This window comes from Mixophyes fleayi, chromosome 3 (assembly GCF_038048845.1).
Source record: "Mixophyes fleayi isolate aMixFle1 chromosome 3, aMixFle1.hap1, whole genome shotgun sequence".
NCBI classification, from domain to species: Eukaryota; Metazoa; Chordata; class Amphibia; order Anura; family Limnodynastidae; genus Mixophyes; species Mixophyes fleayi.
In genome coordinates, this window is record NC_134404.1 from 161,036,150 (window position 1) to 161,052,732 (window position 16,583).

Consider the following 16,583-nt stretch of genomic DNA (forward strand, 5'->3'; position numbering starts at 1 on the left):
GAAAATGTAGTCCCCATTGTATTTTACGCATCAACAAACATGGAAGAATTAGCAAACACATGAAAATACACCGATCAGCCACAACATTAAAACCACAAGTGAAGTGAATAACATTATCTCGTTGCAATCGCACCTGTCAAGGGGTGGGATATATTAAGCTTCAAATGAAAAGTCAGTTCTTGATGTTGATGTGTTGGAAGCAGGAAAAATGGACAAGCGAGGGCTAGACGAATGAGTTAGATCATATCTAAAACGGGAGGTCTTGCGGTGTCTTCCTGGAATGCAGTGGTTAGTAACTACCAAAAGTGCTCCAAGGAAGGGCAATCAGTGAACCGGCAAAAGGCTCATGGGTGCCCAAGGCTCATTGATGCTTGTGATGGGGAGTGAAGGCTAGCCAGTCAGGCCAATTTCATAGAAGAGCTACTGTAGCACAAACTGCTGCATAAGTTAATGCTAGCTATGATAGAAAGGTGTCGGAACACAGTGCATCGAAGCTTGCTGCATAACTGCAAACCGGTCATGTTGACTCCTGTCCTCTGCTGAAAGCGCATACAGTGGACACATGAGTGGCAGAACTGGATCAAGGATCAATGGAAGAAGGATTCTGATTAGTCAATGGAAGAAGGATTCTGATGAATCACGTTTTCTCTTTAACATCATGTGGACGGCCAGGTGCGTTATTTACCTGGGGAAAAAATGGCACCAGGATGCACTAGGAGAAGGCAAGTCAGCGGAGGCATTGTGATGCTCTGGGCAATGTTCTGCTGGGAAACCTTGGGTCCTGGCATTCATGTTACTTTTACACAAACCATCTACCTAACCATTGCCGGAGACCATGTACACCCCTTCATGGCAATGATGGCAACTGCCTTATTCAGCAGGATAATGAGCCCTACAAAAATTGTTCAGGAATGGTTTAAGTAACATGACAAACAGTTCAAGTGTTGATTTGGCCTCCAAATTTCCCAGATCTCCATCCAATTGAGCATCTGTGGGATGTGTTGAAAAAACCAAGGAGTCCCCATCTCACAACTTAATAAACTTAAAAGGATCTGCTACTAACATCTTGGTGCTAAACATCACAGGACACCATCAGAGGGCCTGTGGTGTCCATAGATCAATGGGTAATAACTGTTTTGACAGCAGAAAAGGGACCTACACAATATTAGGCAGGTGGTTCTAATGTTGTCGCTGTTCGGTGTACATTATTAACCAGTATCAGAAGAGAAGTCGCTCTCATATCTTTCTTAACAGGAGTGTATGTAGTATACCTTAGTCAATTCAGTTTCAAAGCTAAGCCTTATAAACTAAGAAAAATGTAATGTTCAGCACATTAGGTAAACAGTGATTTGTATAAGTAATATTTAAATCACATTTCAAATATTGAAAGCTAAAACAGAATGGGTGGTCCAGTGTGGATCTGTTGGGTCCCAACAGATGCTTACACTGTTCTTGGGTGAATCCTGCAGGAGCAAGTGTGAGAGAAGGAGACTGTAAGTATTTCCTCCCATTAGGGGGATACAAGTGACGGAGACGCTTATGGTAGTCCTGCAGAAAGTATGCTGACCCTTGGAAGTCCCAGGAAGCAAAACTCCAAAGCAATCTCAAAAGACCTCAGTGCCTCTTCTAAGGAGCTTGGAGGAGGCACTATACCTGGGGTACCCAAGCCCTTGAAGTAGTTTGAGTGGGAGATGTAAATCTTACAGGCCATACTTAATGGAGGAGAGGATGGCCCTAGCTTGCTCACGAGAAAGATAACAGAAGCAACATGTACTGGCTAAAAGGAACAGTGCTGTATTTATGCTCTGCCAACATTTCTGTATAAAGAGTACAAATGTTATTCATTTAACATGGGTGTGTATTTAAGTGGGTGTATATTGTTCAGAAATATCACCACCAAACCTTTCTGTCCCTGGAATACACATATACCCCAACGTATTCCTGCGTGCCAACAGTCTCATCAATGCCCTGTCTGTCCTGTGTTTGACCCAGAGCACCAAGGTGGTGCTTTATCCACTAGTTAGCAGTCCTGATCCAGAAAAAATGATCAGGACGACGCATCTGCTGCAACACCTCTTTGCTGGTGACCAACTAAACACACAACCAAGCAGTTCCAGGTGCTGGACAGGGAGACCTCTAGTGGCGGCGCCTATTCTCCTACTGTCAGGGACACCATGGTGCAGTTGACATAGTCGGTGAGGGGCTGTTGGTAAGAGTGGTCAGTAACAATGGTTTATAAAGTGGAATCCCAAATAAATCTGTAAAAACAAAGTGGGTGCCAGAATAAAGGTCATCCTGTCACAAATAAAAAATAGTGGCCTTACCACTATTTAAAACTTGTTGTGGGAATGAACAAAATCAGAGGATATAAATTTACAACAAAGCAAAAATCAATCAGCCTCCCAGTTTCCCACTCCTGGTATAAACACTTTCATTGTGGTCAGTGCTTGATCCAGGTGATGTGCATCATTACAATGGAGTTCTTTGTGCCTACTTGATGTATGTCATTGTGGTGGTGTTGTCTGACTGAATATGTATGGGCTTTTTCCATAAGAGAAGATGTGTCTGAACTAGAGTGTCTAACACAACTAGTTAACTCTAGGACAATGGTCCCCAGCAGAGACCAAGTTTCTAATCACAGACCCAGAAATCAGCAATAAAAAGAGCCCCCCCCCCCCCTTACCAAGACATGAAGGCTGGAGGAATGAGAAAACAGACCGCAAAGGTATCAAATCTATAGAATTTTGTAAGAGTGCACTGACAAGCACGTGGCTGCCCTACAAACACTGAGCAATGCCACCTAGGAAGCAGTCACAGAGTGGGTAGAATGAGCAGTAACGTTCCCGTGACAGGTTGACACGTGCTGCTGTAAGATTGGTGGATCACAGATTTAGATCAGGGGGTAGAGGCATTGTTTTGCCTTTAAAGCCATTGTGGCTTTTAATTTTCCGTGCAAAGCCACCAAATATCGGCGACTTGCAAAGTTGCCATATTGATAGATTTACCCCCGGTCTAAATGGTAGTCTCCAAGGAGAATAGTCCAGCATGCTGATCAGTTCGGGTACCAACACCTCCTGGGCCAGTCGAGGGCCACAAGAATTGCATGGCATTCTTCTCTTTTGATCTTCTTTAGGACCCTCAGGAGCATGGATACAGGGGCGGGAAGGCAGACAAGAGGGAAATTCCAAGGAACCACCATGGCGTCTATGAACAACACTCAAGATGTCCCCACCGATCCACAAACTGTTGAAACACCTCCAGGTGTTTCCATTCCCCTGGACCCCCAATGGTATTATGCTTACATCTGAATAGATGAAAATCAATTCCAAATATGTGTGGGTAAATCCTTTATACCGCAGACACCCAATAATCATGAGTGAATATTGATAAAACTCCTCAGCCCCTAATGGTAATATGCTTACATCTAAATAGATGACAGTCAGCTTCAAACATAAGACTTTTTCTTTTCCTCCTCCTGACTCCAAACGAGTCCAAACTCAGGAGGTATATAAAAATAAGGTATAAAACTATCTAGGTGGGTTATCCTTTTAAAATGTGTTACAATTTATTAATATGCCTTAAAAACATAATACATCCCCTGTATGTGCATTCAGTGTAACCTAAATTCCTACCAGATCAATCCATAGTCGAGCGCGTATCAGACACTGGGTTTAAAGATGACTCCAAGTTCCCAACATGTCCAAAAGAATCCTCCACAGGATAGTCAGTAGTAGATAGTACAATGAATGCTCCTTTAGTCACCAACGCGTTTCGATCTTCCAAGTGAGATCTTTATCAAGGTACAGGATGTATCCCCTCCATACTTATATTTATAGCAGTGATTAACCAATCAGATACAGTCATAGTACACAATCATATTATACAACAAAATTGTACATAAAATATATATATATAAAAAACTTAATTTAAAAACCACATGCAATATTGTTTACATAAATCACTTTCTTCACATATAATGCCTATATCATGTGGTGTTGTCATAGCAACCATTTAAGCCACAAACTGCTTATTCAATTGGAGAGATCTCAATTACTTCTTATAAACTTATAATATAAGCTTATAATGTATATAGACCCTTCCCAAAAGATTGTGTATCCAAATTGCATAACTTTTCTCCTGAACCACATTGTCTTGGTAACCAATTCACAATGCAAACTTCTGTTTCCGGAGGAAACGTCACCACAAACTCCAATACATCAATAGGTCTGTAATATAAGCCCCATCGTCATGATGGCATCCTTCCCTTTCCACAGCTAAGAATGATCACTCTGTAGCCTCGTATATCCTCAAAATATTTCTAACATCACGTTGACATAGGAACAAACCAAACTCCCGCCTACAGAAATGATGTTGCAGAAATATCAATGCACTGATAGGACCAAAATCACGGCCTCACCATCATGGTAACCGTCCTAACGATACACAAGCGTGTCATACAGAATTCACATGCTCAGCATATTCCGATGTATATTGAGCAAACCCAAACTGTCACAATAAAAGAATATTCATGCTAAGTAGCCAAGAGTAGCACAGTCCTCCTGGATAATAAACCATGTAGACATTACAGATTTCAATACAAGAAAAAAAAAAAAAAAATCAGATGCCACTAACTCAAACCACATAATGGGTACCTCCTAAACAATAGCCCACCAGGGCCACTCCTACACGTTTCCAAGAACCATTTCAATTCAAAGTCAGCATTCAAACCTTGCGGTATCCAAAAATTTACTTAAACTGCCTCAACCGTGGTTTATAGATACTGCTGACAACCAAGAACATGGATAGGGAAGCAAACTATTATTACCAGATAATTTTTAGTGTACGATATTCTTAAAAAATTTTATAAAAATATTTAGTGGAATCAGCCTTTAAAAGAAGAAAAGGTGGTGCGCATTACCTTGTGAATTATGCAGAGAAGTGATCGCATGTTGTCTGGAGGTGTCCTGTGACCTAGTCCCTACTCTGCATAACTCACAGTGTATTAACATGCCCTAATAATGGTGAGGGGATGCTCGTCTAGCAACCAATCAAGGCACATTATTCTATGACACACAGTAAATTAGTCGAATAGTTCTATATATTTAAAACGTTGGAGAACTGCTGGAGGGAGGACATACCCAATGCACACAAGGTAGCCTTATCTACCTATCCTTTGTCCTAAATATTGTGACTGTGGCTCAAACATTTTCATAAGCCAAACGCAAATATGACCAATGCAAACTCTTAGCAATAACAACATTTTCTTTCAAACAACCTTGATAAGCAGCCTAACTTAACCCTAAGTTTTCTCTCTCTTTTTTATGTTAACCCTAAGTTACCCAGTAAAATACTAATGTAAAATAGATTACTCACTTCATTGTAAATGCTCCTCCAGTCAGCTTACCAGTGTCTGGATCAAGAAAAGCAAGTTTCAGACAGCAGAGAGTGGGCAGGCCAACTTCATATTTTATACCAACAATCTTCATGAGTTCTTGTTCCTTCAAAAGATAATATGGTTAAAATTATATTTGTGCTTAAGAAAAATGTAAAACTTTGAACAAATCGATTTCATACAAAAGAGACAAGGTTTTGGATGGTAAATACACAACGAATGTCCGTCCACCTCTTAAACGTAAAAGCTAAAGCCCTCACATTTTTTTTACAATGTATTTATTTATTTTTAAAGAAGGGACCGTCTGCCATTTTGTTCTTTACAATATTATGGGTGTCCTTCCAGAAGATCCTTATTGGACACGGCAGAACGCTTTATTTACTGTATCTCTTGTCATGCCACCACACTGCCTCAGGCCACTGATGCACTTATTTTTCAAATGACATAGGAAAAGACCGTGCAGATACTGCTGAGGTCAACTTGGATATCAGGTCCTCCACCATATTTTATCAAGGATTCATCATAAAGGAAGGGGGTCACAGAGGAAGGATCCTAACAATTACGGGTTAAATACAGATACAAAAAGGTACAATTATCCTTTACTTAACTTTTCCTTCCCATTGAACAATGTAATATGTGTTAGCATGACCTATATTCACACTTACCCTTAACTCCATTTTATGCCAGGGCTGTTTCTTAGCATTGATACGATAAATTTTATTCTTTTTGGCCATTTCTACATAGGCTTCGTGTCCTTGCCGAAAATAGTACACCTGTAACAAAAAAGATACAACATTAATGGAACACAATGTGAAAAAACACTAATAGACGGTAAAAAAAAACCAAAAAAAAAAATGTCAGAAATAAAAAAAACACAAAAAACGTACAGATCCATCTAGTCTGCCCTTTTGCATCTGTTAAAAGCAATATGATATCATCTGCGACCTTCAATTGTTCCATATGTAGCATGCTTCCTCAAACTCAACCTAATTTCTTTACCAAAAAAAAAAAAAAAGAGAATTTTTTACTCAACCTAAGATCCATTTCTCTGACTATTGGGGGACACTGCGACACAATGGGGTATAGTAGGTGGGTCTGAGTAAAGGCACTTAAAACACTATGCCCCTCTGGAGCTACTTTAAAATTTTGGAAAAATCCAGGTGGTAAATTTATCAAGCTGCAGTTTTGAAAACGAGGAGATGTTGCCTATAGCAACAAGATTCTAGTTAGCATTTATTGAGTACATTCTACAAAATGACAGTTAGAATCTGATTGGTTGCTATAGGCATCATCTCCACTTTTTCAAACACGCAGCTTGATAAATTAACCTCCAGAAGAGAGTGCCTAACAAGGTGTAAGCAGAAAAAGCGCTCAACGGAAAACACCAACAATAAGAAAACAAAAAGTGAAAGGGGAGGGAGCAGTGTCCCCCAACGGAGTCAGAAAGTGGATTTTATGGGTAGTAAAAAAAAAAAATTATCTTTTCTCTTTCCTGCCACTGGGGACACTGACACATTGGGGACATACCGAAGCTACCCCTAAGAAGGGGCTTTGTCATGGAACAGTTGCGCGTAACATCTTGTAGCCAAAGCTAGCATTCTGAGATGCAAAGTCCTGCAACTTGTAGAATTTTGAGAAGGTGTAGACAGACTACTCCATCGCAGCCTGGCACAACTGTTCGGCCAAAGTACAGCACAAAGCATCTAACTCAGAGACCCAAAGAGCAGAGGAAACAGCAAGCAAAAACATCAACTTCCAAGTAACATAACGGAGATCAACAGAAGCCAAGGGCTGAAACGCTTATTTAGTAAGAGGCCTGTGCACCAGATTAAGTACAAAGGCGTGTAGAACCCCTTGCAGAAAAGGCTGAACATCCTCAGAGACCTCTGCATAAAAGGGACTACTCCCCAAGATGGATCCAGATCTGGCTGAGGAAATCTGCCTCCCAGTTCTCCACTCCCAGGATAAATATGGGCAATATCACTGGGACATAAAGCTATGCCCAGGCCATGATCTGTGCAGTCTCCAGCATTGCCATGGCACTGCACATTACACCCTGGTGGCTCAGATAGGCTACTTTCAGCCAGAAAGCTTTGACCCTGAAAAAGCACCCTGTATATTTGCAAGGATAACGCTAGCAGAAACACTGGAACTGGAGCTAACCACACCTCAACCAGACAGACTGGCCTCTGTGGTGACAAGGGTCCAGTAACCATTCCTGGAAGAACTGACCCTTGACCAGATTTGCTCTGCACAACCACCACGTCAGTGAATGATGAACTGCTGTGGACAGCAAGATGATCTGCCTGTCCAGATGAAGGGAGGATTTGGACCATGTCTGGAGTAGCTACCTCTGGAGCGGTCAGGAATGAAACTGGGCAATGGGCACAACCTAGAACACGGACACCATATTTCCAAGCAGTTTCATGCAGCAGAGAAGAGACATTTCCCATCTCTTAAGGAGGGACCTGGTCAGGGGGACACAGCAGGGAACCACCTGCACAGAGGTCCTGCATAAAATGGTGGTCTCCATTTAGGAGAATCGTCAGATGGAAGAGGCCATGCCCCCCCACTTGAGTATGATGTGTGCAGATTGGCCAGCCAGTTCCATTTCTGTAGGCAAGGTTTACAGATGTCCCAGTAACTCTGCCCTCCCCCTATGCTGGTACTGGTAAAAAGGTGTAAAGGTATGGACAAAGGACCAGGTAGCTGCTCTACACAGCTGATCCGCAGAAGCCCCATGATGAGCAGCCCAGTATGCCCCCACCGCACGGGTAGAGTGAGCTGTGAGAACCCGATGCACAGGCCGATTCATACTCATATAAGCATGCCTAATCACAGATCTATTCTAACAAGCAATAGTTTGCTTGGTGGGTGGCCATACTCTTAGAGGAATCATAAAGCACAAAAAGAGAATCAATTCTTTGACAAGCAGAAGTCCTTTACACATATCAAAGCTCTGACCACGTCTAGACCACTTGAAGAAGGCCCAGAAGAGGACACTCCTTCCCGAAAAGCCAGAACTACTATCTCCTGGTTTATATGGAAACCTGAAACCACCTTTGGCAAAAAAGGAGGAACGGTCCTGAGGATCACTCTACCCTCATGAAATACTAAGCAAGGAACTCTACAGGACAAGGTCCCTAGTTCTGACACTCTTCTAGCAGAAGCAAAGGTCAACAGAAAAACCACCTTCCACGTCAAAAATCTAAGGTCAGCCGACTCCAGAGGTTCGAATGGAGGCTGCTGAAGGACATCAAGAATCAGGTTCAAATCCCACGGAGGAACATGGGGAGGCTGAACATGCAGCACTCCCTGAAGAAAAGAATGATCATCAGGTAGGGAAGCCAAATGGCGTTGAAAGAAAATAGAAAGTGTCGAGACCTGAACTTTCAGGAAAATTAACCTAAGACCCGTCTATAACCCATCTTGGAGAAAAGCTAAAAAACGAGCTAAGCTGAAAAATGCAGGATCACGAGGCTGACCTCAGCAGCCATGCCATTAAAGCCAACCGAGGTAGGTCTGGATAATGAAAAAGGTCCTTGATTGAGCAGATCGGGTCTGAGGGGAAGAGCCCAACCTCGTCCTTCTGCCATAAGCAAGATGTTTGTGAACCAAGCTTGACTTGGCCAATTTGGCGCAACTAGAATCACTGGACGACATCCCATCCTTACTCTCCGCAGCACCTGAGGAATCATCGGGATTGGAGGAAAGAGATTTCCAATCTCACTTCATTGATATCACCTCCACCGCCAGAAGATCCATGCGCAAAACCTCGGCACTTGATGGTTGTACCTGGATGCCATTAGATCCAGATCTGGAAGACCCTATCTCTGGACAAACTGAAGAAAAACATGCGGGTGTAGAGACCATTCTCCCGGGAGAATTGCGTGTCTGCTTAGTTAATCCGCTTCCAGTTGTCTACTCCTAAAATGAAAACCGCAGATATCGCTGGGACCCAGGTCTCTGCCCAAGACAAGATCTGCTCCTCCACCTGCATCACTCGTGCACTTTTTGTTCCTCCCTGACGATTTACCTACGCTACTGCTGTGGGGTTGTCTGACTGCAGACGAACCGGCTTTCCCTGAAGGAAGGATTTATCTCACTGGAGGCATAGCAACATGGCTCGCAATTCAAGAATGTTGATCGGCAGAAGAGCCTCCATGCTGGACCAAAGCCCCTGCAGTCAGAGATGGAGAACCACTGCTCCTCAGCCTCGCAGACTGGCATCCGTAGTCACTAGGACCCAGTCCAACGGAACAAAGGACCTGCCTACCTTCAGATGATCCAGAGTGAGCCAACAACCCAGGGAATTGCGAATCCTTCTGGAAAGGTGAATTCCTTGAGATTCTAGATGCAGAGATGATCCCGACCATTGACTCAAAAAAATCCACTGGAAAGCACGTGAGTGGAACAGACCATAGGGGAGAGTTTCGAATGCTGACACCATCAATCCCAGAACCCGCATACCCAACTTCATGGAAAAACGCAGTTGATCCAGGAGCAGCTGAACAAAGTTCTGAATTGAGTAAACCTTTTGTTCTGGAAGGAAGACTCTCTGAAGGGTTGTGTCCATCAAAAGTCCCAAGAACACCATCCTTTGTGAGGGTTCCAGATGAGATTTTGGATAATTGATTAACCACCCGTGCCGTTCAAAAAAACTCAGGGTGAGAGGAAAATGCTGAGATAATGAGCAAATCGTCCAGGTACAGAACTACATTAATGCCATGGGCACGTAAACCTGCCGCCATAACGGTCATAATCTTTGTAAATACCCTGGGAGCGGTGGAAATACCGAAGGGAAGAGCCCGAAAATGAAAATGAGAACTCCCTACGGTGTAACAAAGACTCCAGGAACTACAGGGGTTCCAACCCGTTGATCACCGAGCACATCGACGTTATACGAAACTTGGTTACTCGAAGGTGAAGATTGAGACACTTGAGGTTCAGTATCTACCGAAACAAACCGTCCTGCTTCGGGAACAAAAACAGGTTTGAGTAAAACCCCATGCCCTTCTGATCGTCCAGAACTGTGCAAATGACTCCGGCGGAAAGAAGGGAAGCGACCGACTGAAGCATCACCTTTATCTTTATCAAATCGCGAGGCAACGGAGCTTGGAAGAAACGTTGAGGAGTAGTACCCATATTGTCTATGAAATAACCTCTACATATTATTCCCAAAATCCAAACATCCTTGGTGGACACAGCCCACTGACCCCTGAATAACTGAAGGTGACCCCTCCCCCCCACCACCACAAGGAGAGGGAAAATCCCTTTATGTGTTAGTCTTTTCTGAGATCGTGGAAGATGGACGCCTCTTAGAATAGGAACCTCTTCCTTTCTGAGACTGTCCTCTGAGAGCGAGCGGTTTGCCTCTAATTGAACACTGCCCCCTTGAGGCCGAGATACCACGAAAGGACTGCCGAAAGGAACCAAAACGAGGAATCCTGGGTTTAGAAGAGTTCACAGGTAAAAAAGAGCTCTTACCTCTGGTAGTCTGACTGATCAAATTATCTAATTCAAGACTGAAGAGGACCAACCCTAAAAAAAGTAATGCCTCTAAGGACCTCTTAGACTCCATGAACTAAGCCAAAGCGTTCTCCTAGCTGCCACTGCAGAAGCAGATACCGAAGAAGAAATTGAAGCCGCATTCTGGGCCGCCTCAGAGATAGGGACAGCACGGTGGTGTAGTGGTTAGCACTTCTGCCTTACAGCACTGGGTTCATGAGTTCAATTCCCGACCATGGCCTTATCTGTGAGGAGTTTGTATGTTCTCCTCGTGTTTGCGTGGGTTTCCTCCTGGTGCTCCGGTTTTCCCCCACACTCCAAAAAAACATACTGGTAGGTTAATTGGCTGCTAACAAATTGACCCTAGTCTGTCTGATTGTGTGTGTTAGGGAATTTAGACTGTAAGCTCCAATGGGGCAGGGACTGATGTGAATGAGTTCTCTGTACAGCGCTGCGGAATTAGTGGCGCTATATAAATAAATGGTGATGATGATGATAGCCAAAAGCCTCTTAAGTGACGAGAAAAGGGAAAGTAATTCCGATTCCTGCAAACCTGTAGCTAATTGGTCAACCCAAGACTCCATAGCTCTTGCCACCCACGCCGGATGCAAACAAGCGAACTAAAGGCTGTGCCAGCCGCAAGGAAAATGTTCCGTAGGAACCCTTCTAAACTTCGATCCGTAGGATACTGAAGAACCTCTGCGCCAGGAACCTGGAAAGTAGTATGACGGGCTAACCTTGCCAACGAGGTATCCACTCTGGGTAACTGTTCCCAACGAGCTCCATCCTGTTCCTGCAGAGAATAGATCATCGAATACCTACGAGGAACTGAAAACTTCTTATCCGGTTGCTTCCAGGCAGACTCTGTTTTCCAGCATCAGCGAAGCTTATGGAAATTGCAGACAGTTCTGGGTCTACTGCGTTTAAACAAACACTGAACAGGAAGGACCTGATTTTCCTCCACCCAGTCAAGAGTCTGACGCACCGCTAACAAAAAATCCTGATATCCCTGGTTCCTGTAATTGTCATCCCAGTCATCTAAATGTACATAATCTGAATCCTCCCCTACTTCACCTTCCTCTCCAGACGAATCTTCGAGTCAGAAAGTAACAAAGGATGAGAAAAGCGGGAACGTTTTGCCCTAGGAGCCAAACGTGCCGGGGAGTCTAGGAAACTGTTCAAACGATCCAAACTCTTTCCCAAAGCGGATGACCACGTGGGTTCCAGCTTCGAGACATGACAAAAGTCGCCCCCTAAACCATCTGAAGTCCCTGGATTAACCACCTTCCCAGAAGTAGCCGAGGCAGAGCCAGTATTTACATTAATCAAAGCAGAATTAGCTTCTGCCTGTCTATTGATAAATTGGGTGAGCATAGAAACAGACTGTGCCAAAGAGGAAACCCACACGCTCCTCCACCACGGCAGAAGGACCACTGTGGGACCGAAAATAGTCTCAACTACAAGCTGTGACCCAGATTACCCACCCCCAAGACATCAAAGAAGGTGGGAAAACTAATATCAGTCCTAACTACAGAGGCTGGTATAAATACCCTCAAAAACAGAGGAGAGAGTAGAAGCTCGAGACATAAAATAATGGCAAAATATATCCCCTATGGGGTACTTAACGGATACTTGGAGGAATCAGAGGAATTTCAGAGGAGAAGCCAACAGCAGCAAAATTCTCTGAGGTGCCCCTGAGGTCCGATCTGCAATGAGAGGAAAAGGCGCGAACATCTCCTACCTAGGAGCATACCACTAACAGCCGGAGAGCCTCACTTCACTCCCTGCTGTCCTATGGCTTCCACACACACAGGAAGAGCTTCCGTGAGCACACACTGCCACACTATATAGAAGTCAGCATCGCTGCCCACTCGGAAATATATCCCGCTCCTACCGCTTCTCCTTTGGCTCTGTGAGATCCAAGCCCCCCCCTCCGCCTCAGTGGGGGACTTGGTATCTACTAACATGTTGGGTCCTCGAACGGAGTACGCCACTCTCTGCCTGTGGCAGCGCTGCACCCGTTGGGACAGTGCATAGCGCTGTCACTGCCCGTGATCCTAAAAAAAATACGGAACATTGCCCCAGTGATGACCTATGAGGAAAAATGTTAAACACTAATCCCCACCTACACTCACAACAAAGTGAACTAAACAAATAACATCTAAATTAAACAGCAAGTACTAAACACAGCCCAACTCCTTGGGCGCTGAAATATAACTGAGGTCAATGGGGTTGCAGAGGGGAGGAGTCAGCAGCAAGTTTAGTTAACTATTTAAGTGCCAACTCCAAGTGCCCTGAGACAACCCCATGGTAGCAGTGTCTGATGGAGCGGATGATGGAGAAAAATACTTTTCTCAAGGCCACTAAATATGTGTTTTTCAGCAAATTTAATTTACATTTTAAGGTGCATTAGATCAGGTACAGAGCATCTTATTCTATTTAATCTTAATTTTCTGCTTGTCCAGGATGTCGTTTTGAATCAGTTTATGTGGGATGTCCTCAGTTTTGAAGCAGGAACAGAAAAAACAAGTAGCCAATCAGAAAAGAATGTTGTATTCTGATCTTGTGAAATGTAGTGACACATTCAATTCTATAATTAAGATTGGACTGCATGTGACAAGGGTAAACTGTGACATGAAGATGCAAACAGGAAACCACAAACAGAGAGAGCAGAAAGAATAGGATTTCTCTGCAAAAAAAAAAAAATGAACATAAAAAGGTTCTTGTCAAACTGGTGCCGAAATAATTTATCATATGCACTCAATATGAAGTTCATACATCAATAAATCATAAATTTCAAATTTCCTTCTCAGAAGAAAGACTCTACTTCATCCTCTTGTATTTCCTCTGGGTCCTCCACTTCTGATTCGGAGTTCTCTTATTATTAGACATTGGTAGAGTATCTCTGCAATGGACTAGTATAAATTTAAATATATTCTGAATTACTTCTCCTCAAAAGATGCACAAGATTTATGCAAGTTGATTATTTCACAATCTGATTAGCAATATGCTGCTGGCTGGTAATAAGCAGATGCCCAATAAGCACTTAACCAATACCAAGAAGCGGTTGCCAAGGACAAAAGACCAGAAGCAGATGTACAAGAAGTAACCCATCAAAAATAGATTGTTTGTATTCAATGACAGACCTCTAAATTTGGTGAACTAAGCAGATTTACATTCAAGTTTCAGCAAGAACGAGTGACATCAGATGCCGGCTCTCACAATCCACATGCCTGCTTTCATTAGATGTTTTTCACACGGGATCTGTTGATATTGACATACAGGGGTTTCTTGCAAGAGCAGACTTATAATGTGTGAAGGGATTTCATGGGCAATAACTGAACTAATGGGCTCCTGGCCATAATACAAGGATCTCCAGCAAAAGTACAGGACCAACAGAATTAAGATGTGTTTTTAAAATGCAGTGTACCACAGCAAAACATAACATTGATAATGGGAAGTGAAGGATTTTATTCCTTTACAACAAAAAAGCAAAATTTGAACTTTCAATATAAATCCATTTCAAAATACAAACACAAAATTAAGAAAAATATGAACAGTAGAAAAACAACCAAAATACCTCGTCACCCATTTGTGGTACAAACGGACATCGCCTTGGAACGGTGTCTGTAATCCACGCAGAAGGCAGCCATTCCTCCAGGGTCAAGCCTTGTTCACTTAGCGCTGACACAGGTAACCGCTAAAGATAGAGAAGAGTTTAATTCAACTTATGTTTAAAAAGGGAAGCGGTTTACTAGTTATATTCTTCCTGCCGATTGAATGAAATTACTGATGAAGGATGCATTGTATGCATTAATTGTTCTCTCAATCTATAAATTCATGCGTAACAAGTATATTGTTCGAGTTTGGTGTCAAGCAGCATAAACAAAAAGCAAGCAATAATAACTACTGTAACTTGTGAACACCAGAAGAAACAGGCTCGGAAATACCAAGCTGCAAGCATTTGAAAATTGTAGACAAGAAAAATATGCAATTGTGTAACAGTGACCACAAAACAGCTGTAGGTATAAATGATTTACCACTATTTACTTAATCATAAATACAATATAAATGACGAGTATAAAAAAAAAATATTGTGACAAATTATATGTAATATTTTACATGTGAAATATTGAACTGTATAAAATCCCAAAGCATATAGAAAAGCCTCAAAGAAAAATTGTGCTTTAACTAGACCCTCAGGTCCATGAGGAAAAGCAACAGTCCATCACTAAGGTTCCAATTTGTAAATCACTGGTTCAAATATCTAAAAAAGAAGAAGATTTAATCCAGATGTGCGCACAACCCATGTTTCCAGGCATTTTGCTTTGAAACACAGTTGTGATCCTAGTAGTCTTTCCATAACAGGGGTAGAACTTGTTAAATCCACACGTAGGGGTGGCGATAGATTTGCAAACAGGTCTTTTGGATTTAACTCCTTGATATATTAACTCCAATGGGTCTAAATGCATCCCTTGAACTTAATGAAATTGTTTAAACAAGAACTTCTTCAGGTTTCTCCACACCCTTGTATCCATGTAATGTCATTCTTTATGATGTCTGTTTATGTAGGTCCTGGTATTTCTCTCTGTCATCTAATATATAAAAGAGAAAATTTGTCCTTCTGTCTGTCTTTCTATACAAATCCACATTTTTCAAGCGAAGATCATGAAATTTTGCATACGAGTGTATTAAAACATGACGGAGGCAACTAAAAAAATTTAAAATTGAAATTCATTACGGGGTGGGGGTGGCGAGGGGGGTAACATCTAAAAATCATCAAAAAAACGACCATAACTCTGGAATGTCTGGAACAATTTACACCAAACCTGGTACACATATGACTTACAGTCTGACAACAAATATTGTGGGGGCAAGACACCCCTAGCACTCCTAAGTGTGGGGGTGGCGAGTTGGGTAACACCTAAAAATCATCGAAAATGACCATAACTCTGGAATGTCTGGAACAATTTACACCAAACCTGGTACACATATGACTTACACTCTGACAACAAATATTGTGGGGGCAAGACACCCCTAGCACTCCTAAGGGTGGGGGTAGCGAGGGGGGTAACATCTAAAAATCATCGAAAACGACCATAACTCTGGAATGTCTGGAACAATTTACACCAAACCTGGTACACATATGACTTACACTCTGACAACAAATATTGTGGGGGCAAGACACCCCTAGCACTCCTAAGGGTGGGGGTGGCGAGGGGGGTAACATCTAAAAATCATCAAAAACGACCATAACTCTGGAATGTCTGGAACAATGTCTTGGAAGAAGTTCCAAAAAAAGGGGGAAATATATTTTTTCTGGATGCTCCCGGAAGAACAGGTAAGACATTTCTCATCAAGTTGTTACTTGCTAAAATTCGAGTACATTCCAAGATAGCTATTGCTGTGGCCTCTTCTGGAATTGCTGCAACTTTGCTCCCTGGTGGAAGAACAGCACATTCAGCTTTCAAGTTACCGCTTAATCTGGCCCGAAGTGAAACTCCCGTCTGCAATATCACTAAACGAACAGAAAAAGCTCAGATTCTGTAGGAATGTCAGGTCATTGTATGGGATGAATGCACCATGTCACACAAAAATGCTTTACAGGCCCTCAATCAAACACTTCAATTTTTAAGAGGCAATGATTAACTAATGGGTGGAGTCACTGTTGTATTGGCTACAG

The 16,583-nt window shown here is 42.6% G+C and overlaps 1 protein-coding gene across 1 annotated transcript in view; it reads right to left on the reverse strand.

The window, feature by feature from the left end:
• The window catches only part of PHIP (PHIP subunit of CUL4-Ring ligase complex), a 165,373-nt gene that overhangs the window by 34,193 nt on the left and 114,597 nt on the right, over positions 1 to 16,583 (reverse strand). Inside the window, exons 24-26 of the mRNA XM_075202675.1 lie at positions 14,481 to 14,600; positions 6,058 to 6,165; positions 5,374 to 5,498 (exon numbers count right to left, since the gene is read on the reverse strand). Of these exons, the coding sequence (XP_075058776.1) occupies positions 5,374 to 5,498; positions 6,058 to 6,165; positions 14,481 to 14,600 (353 nt within the window). The remainder of the gene's footprint in view (positions 1 to 5,373; positions 5,499 to 6,057; positions 6,166 to 14,480; positions 14,601 to 16,583) is intronic.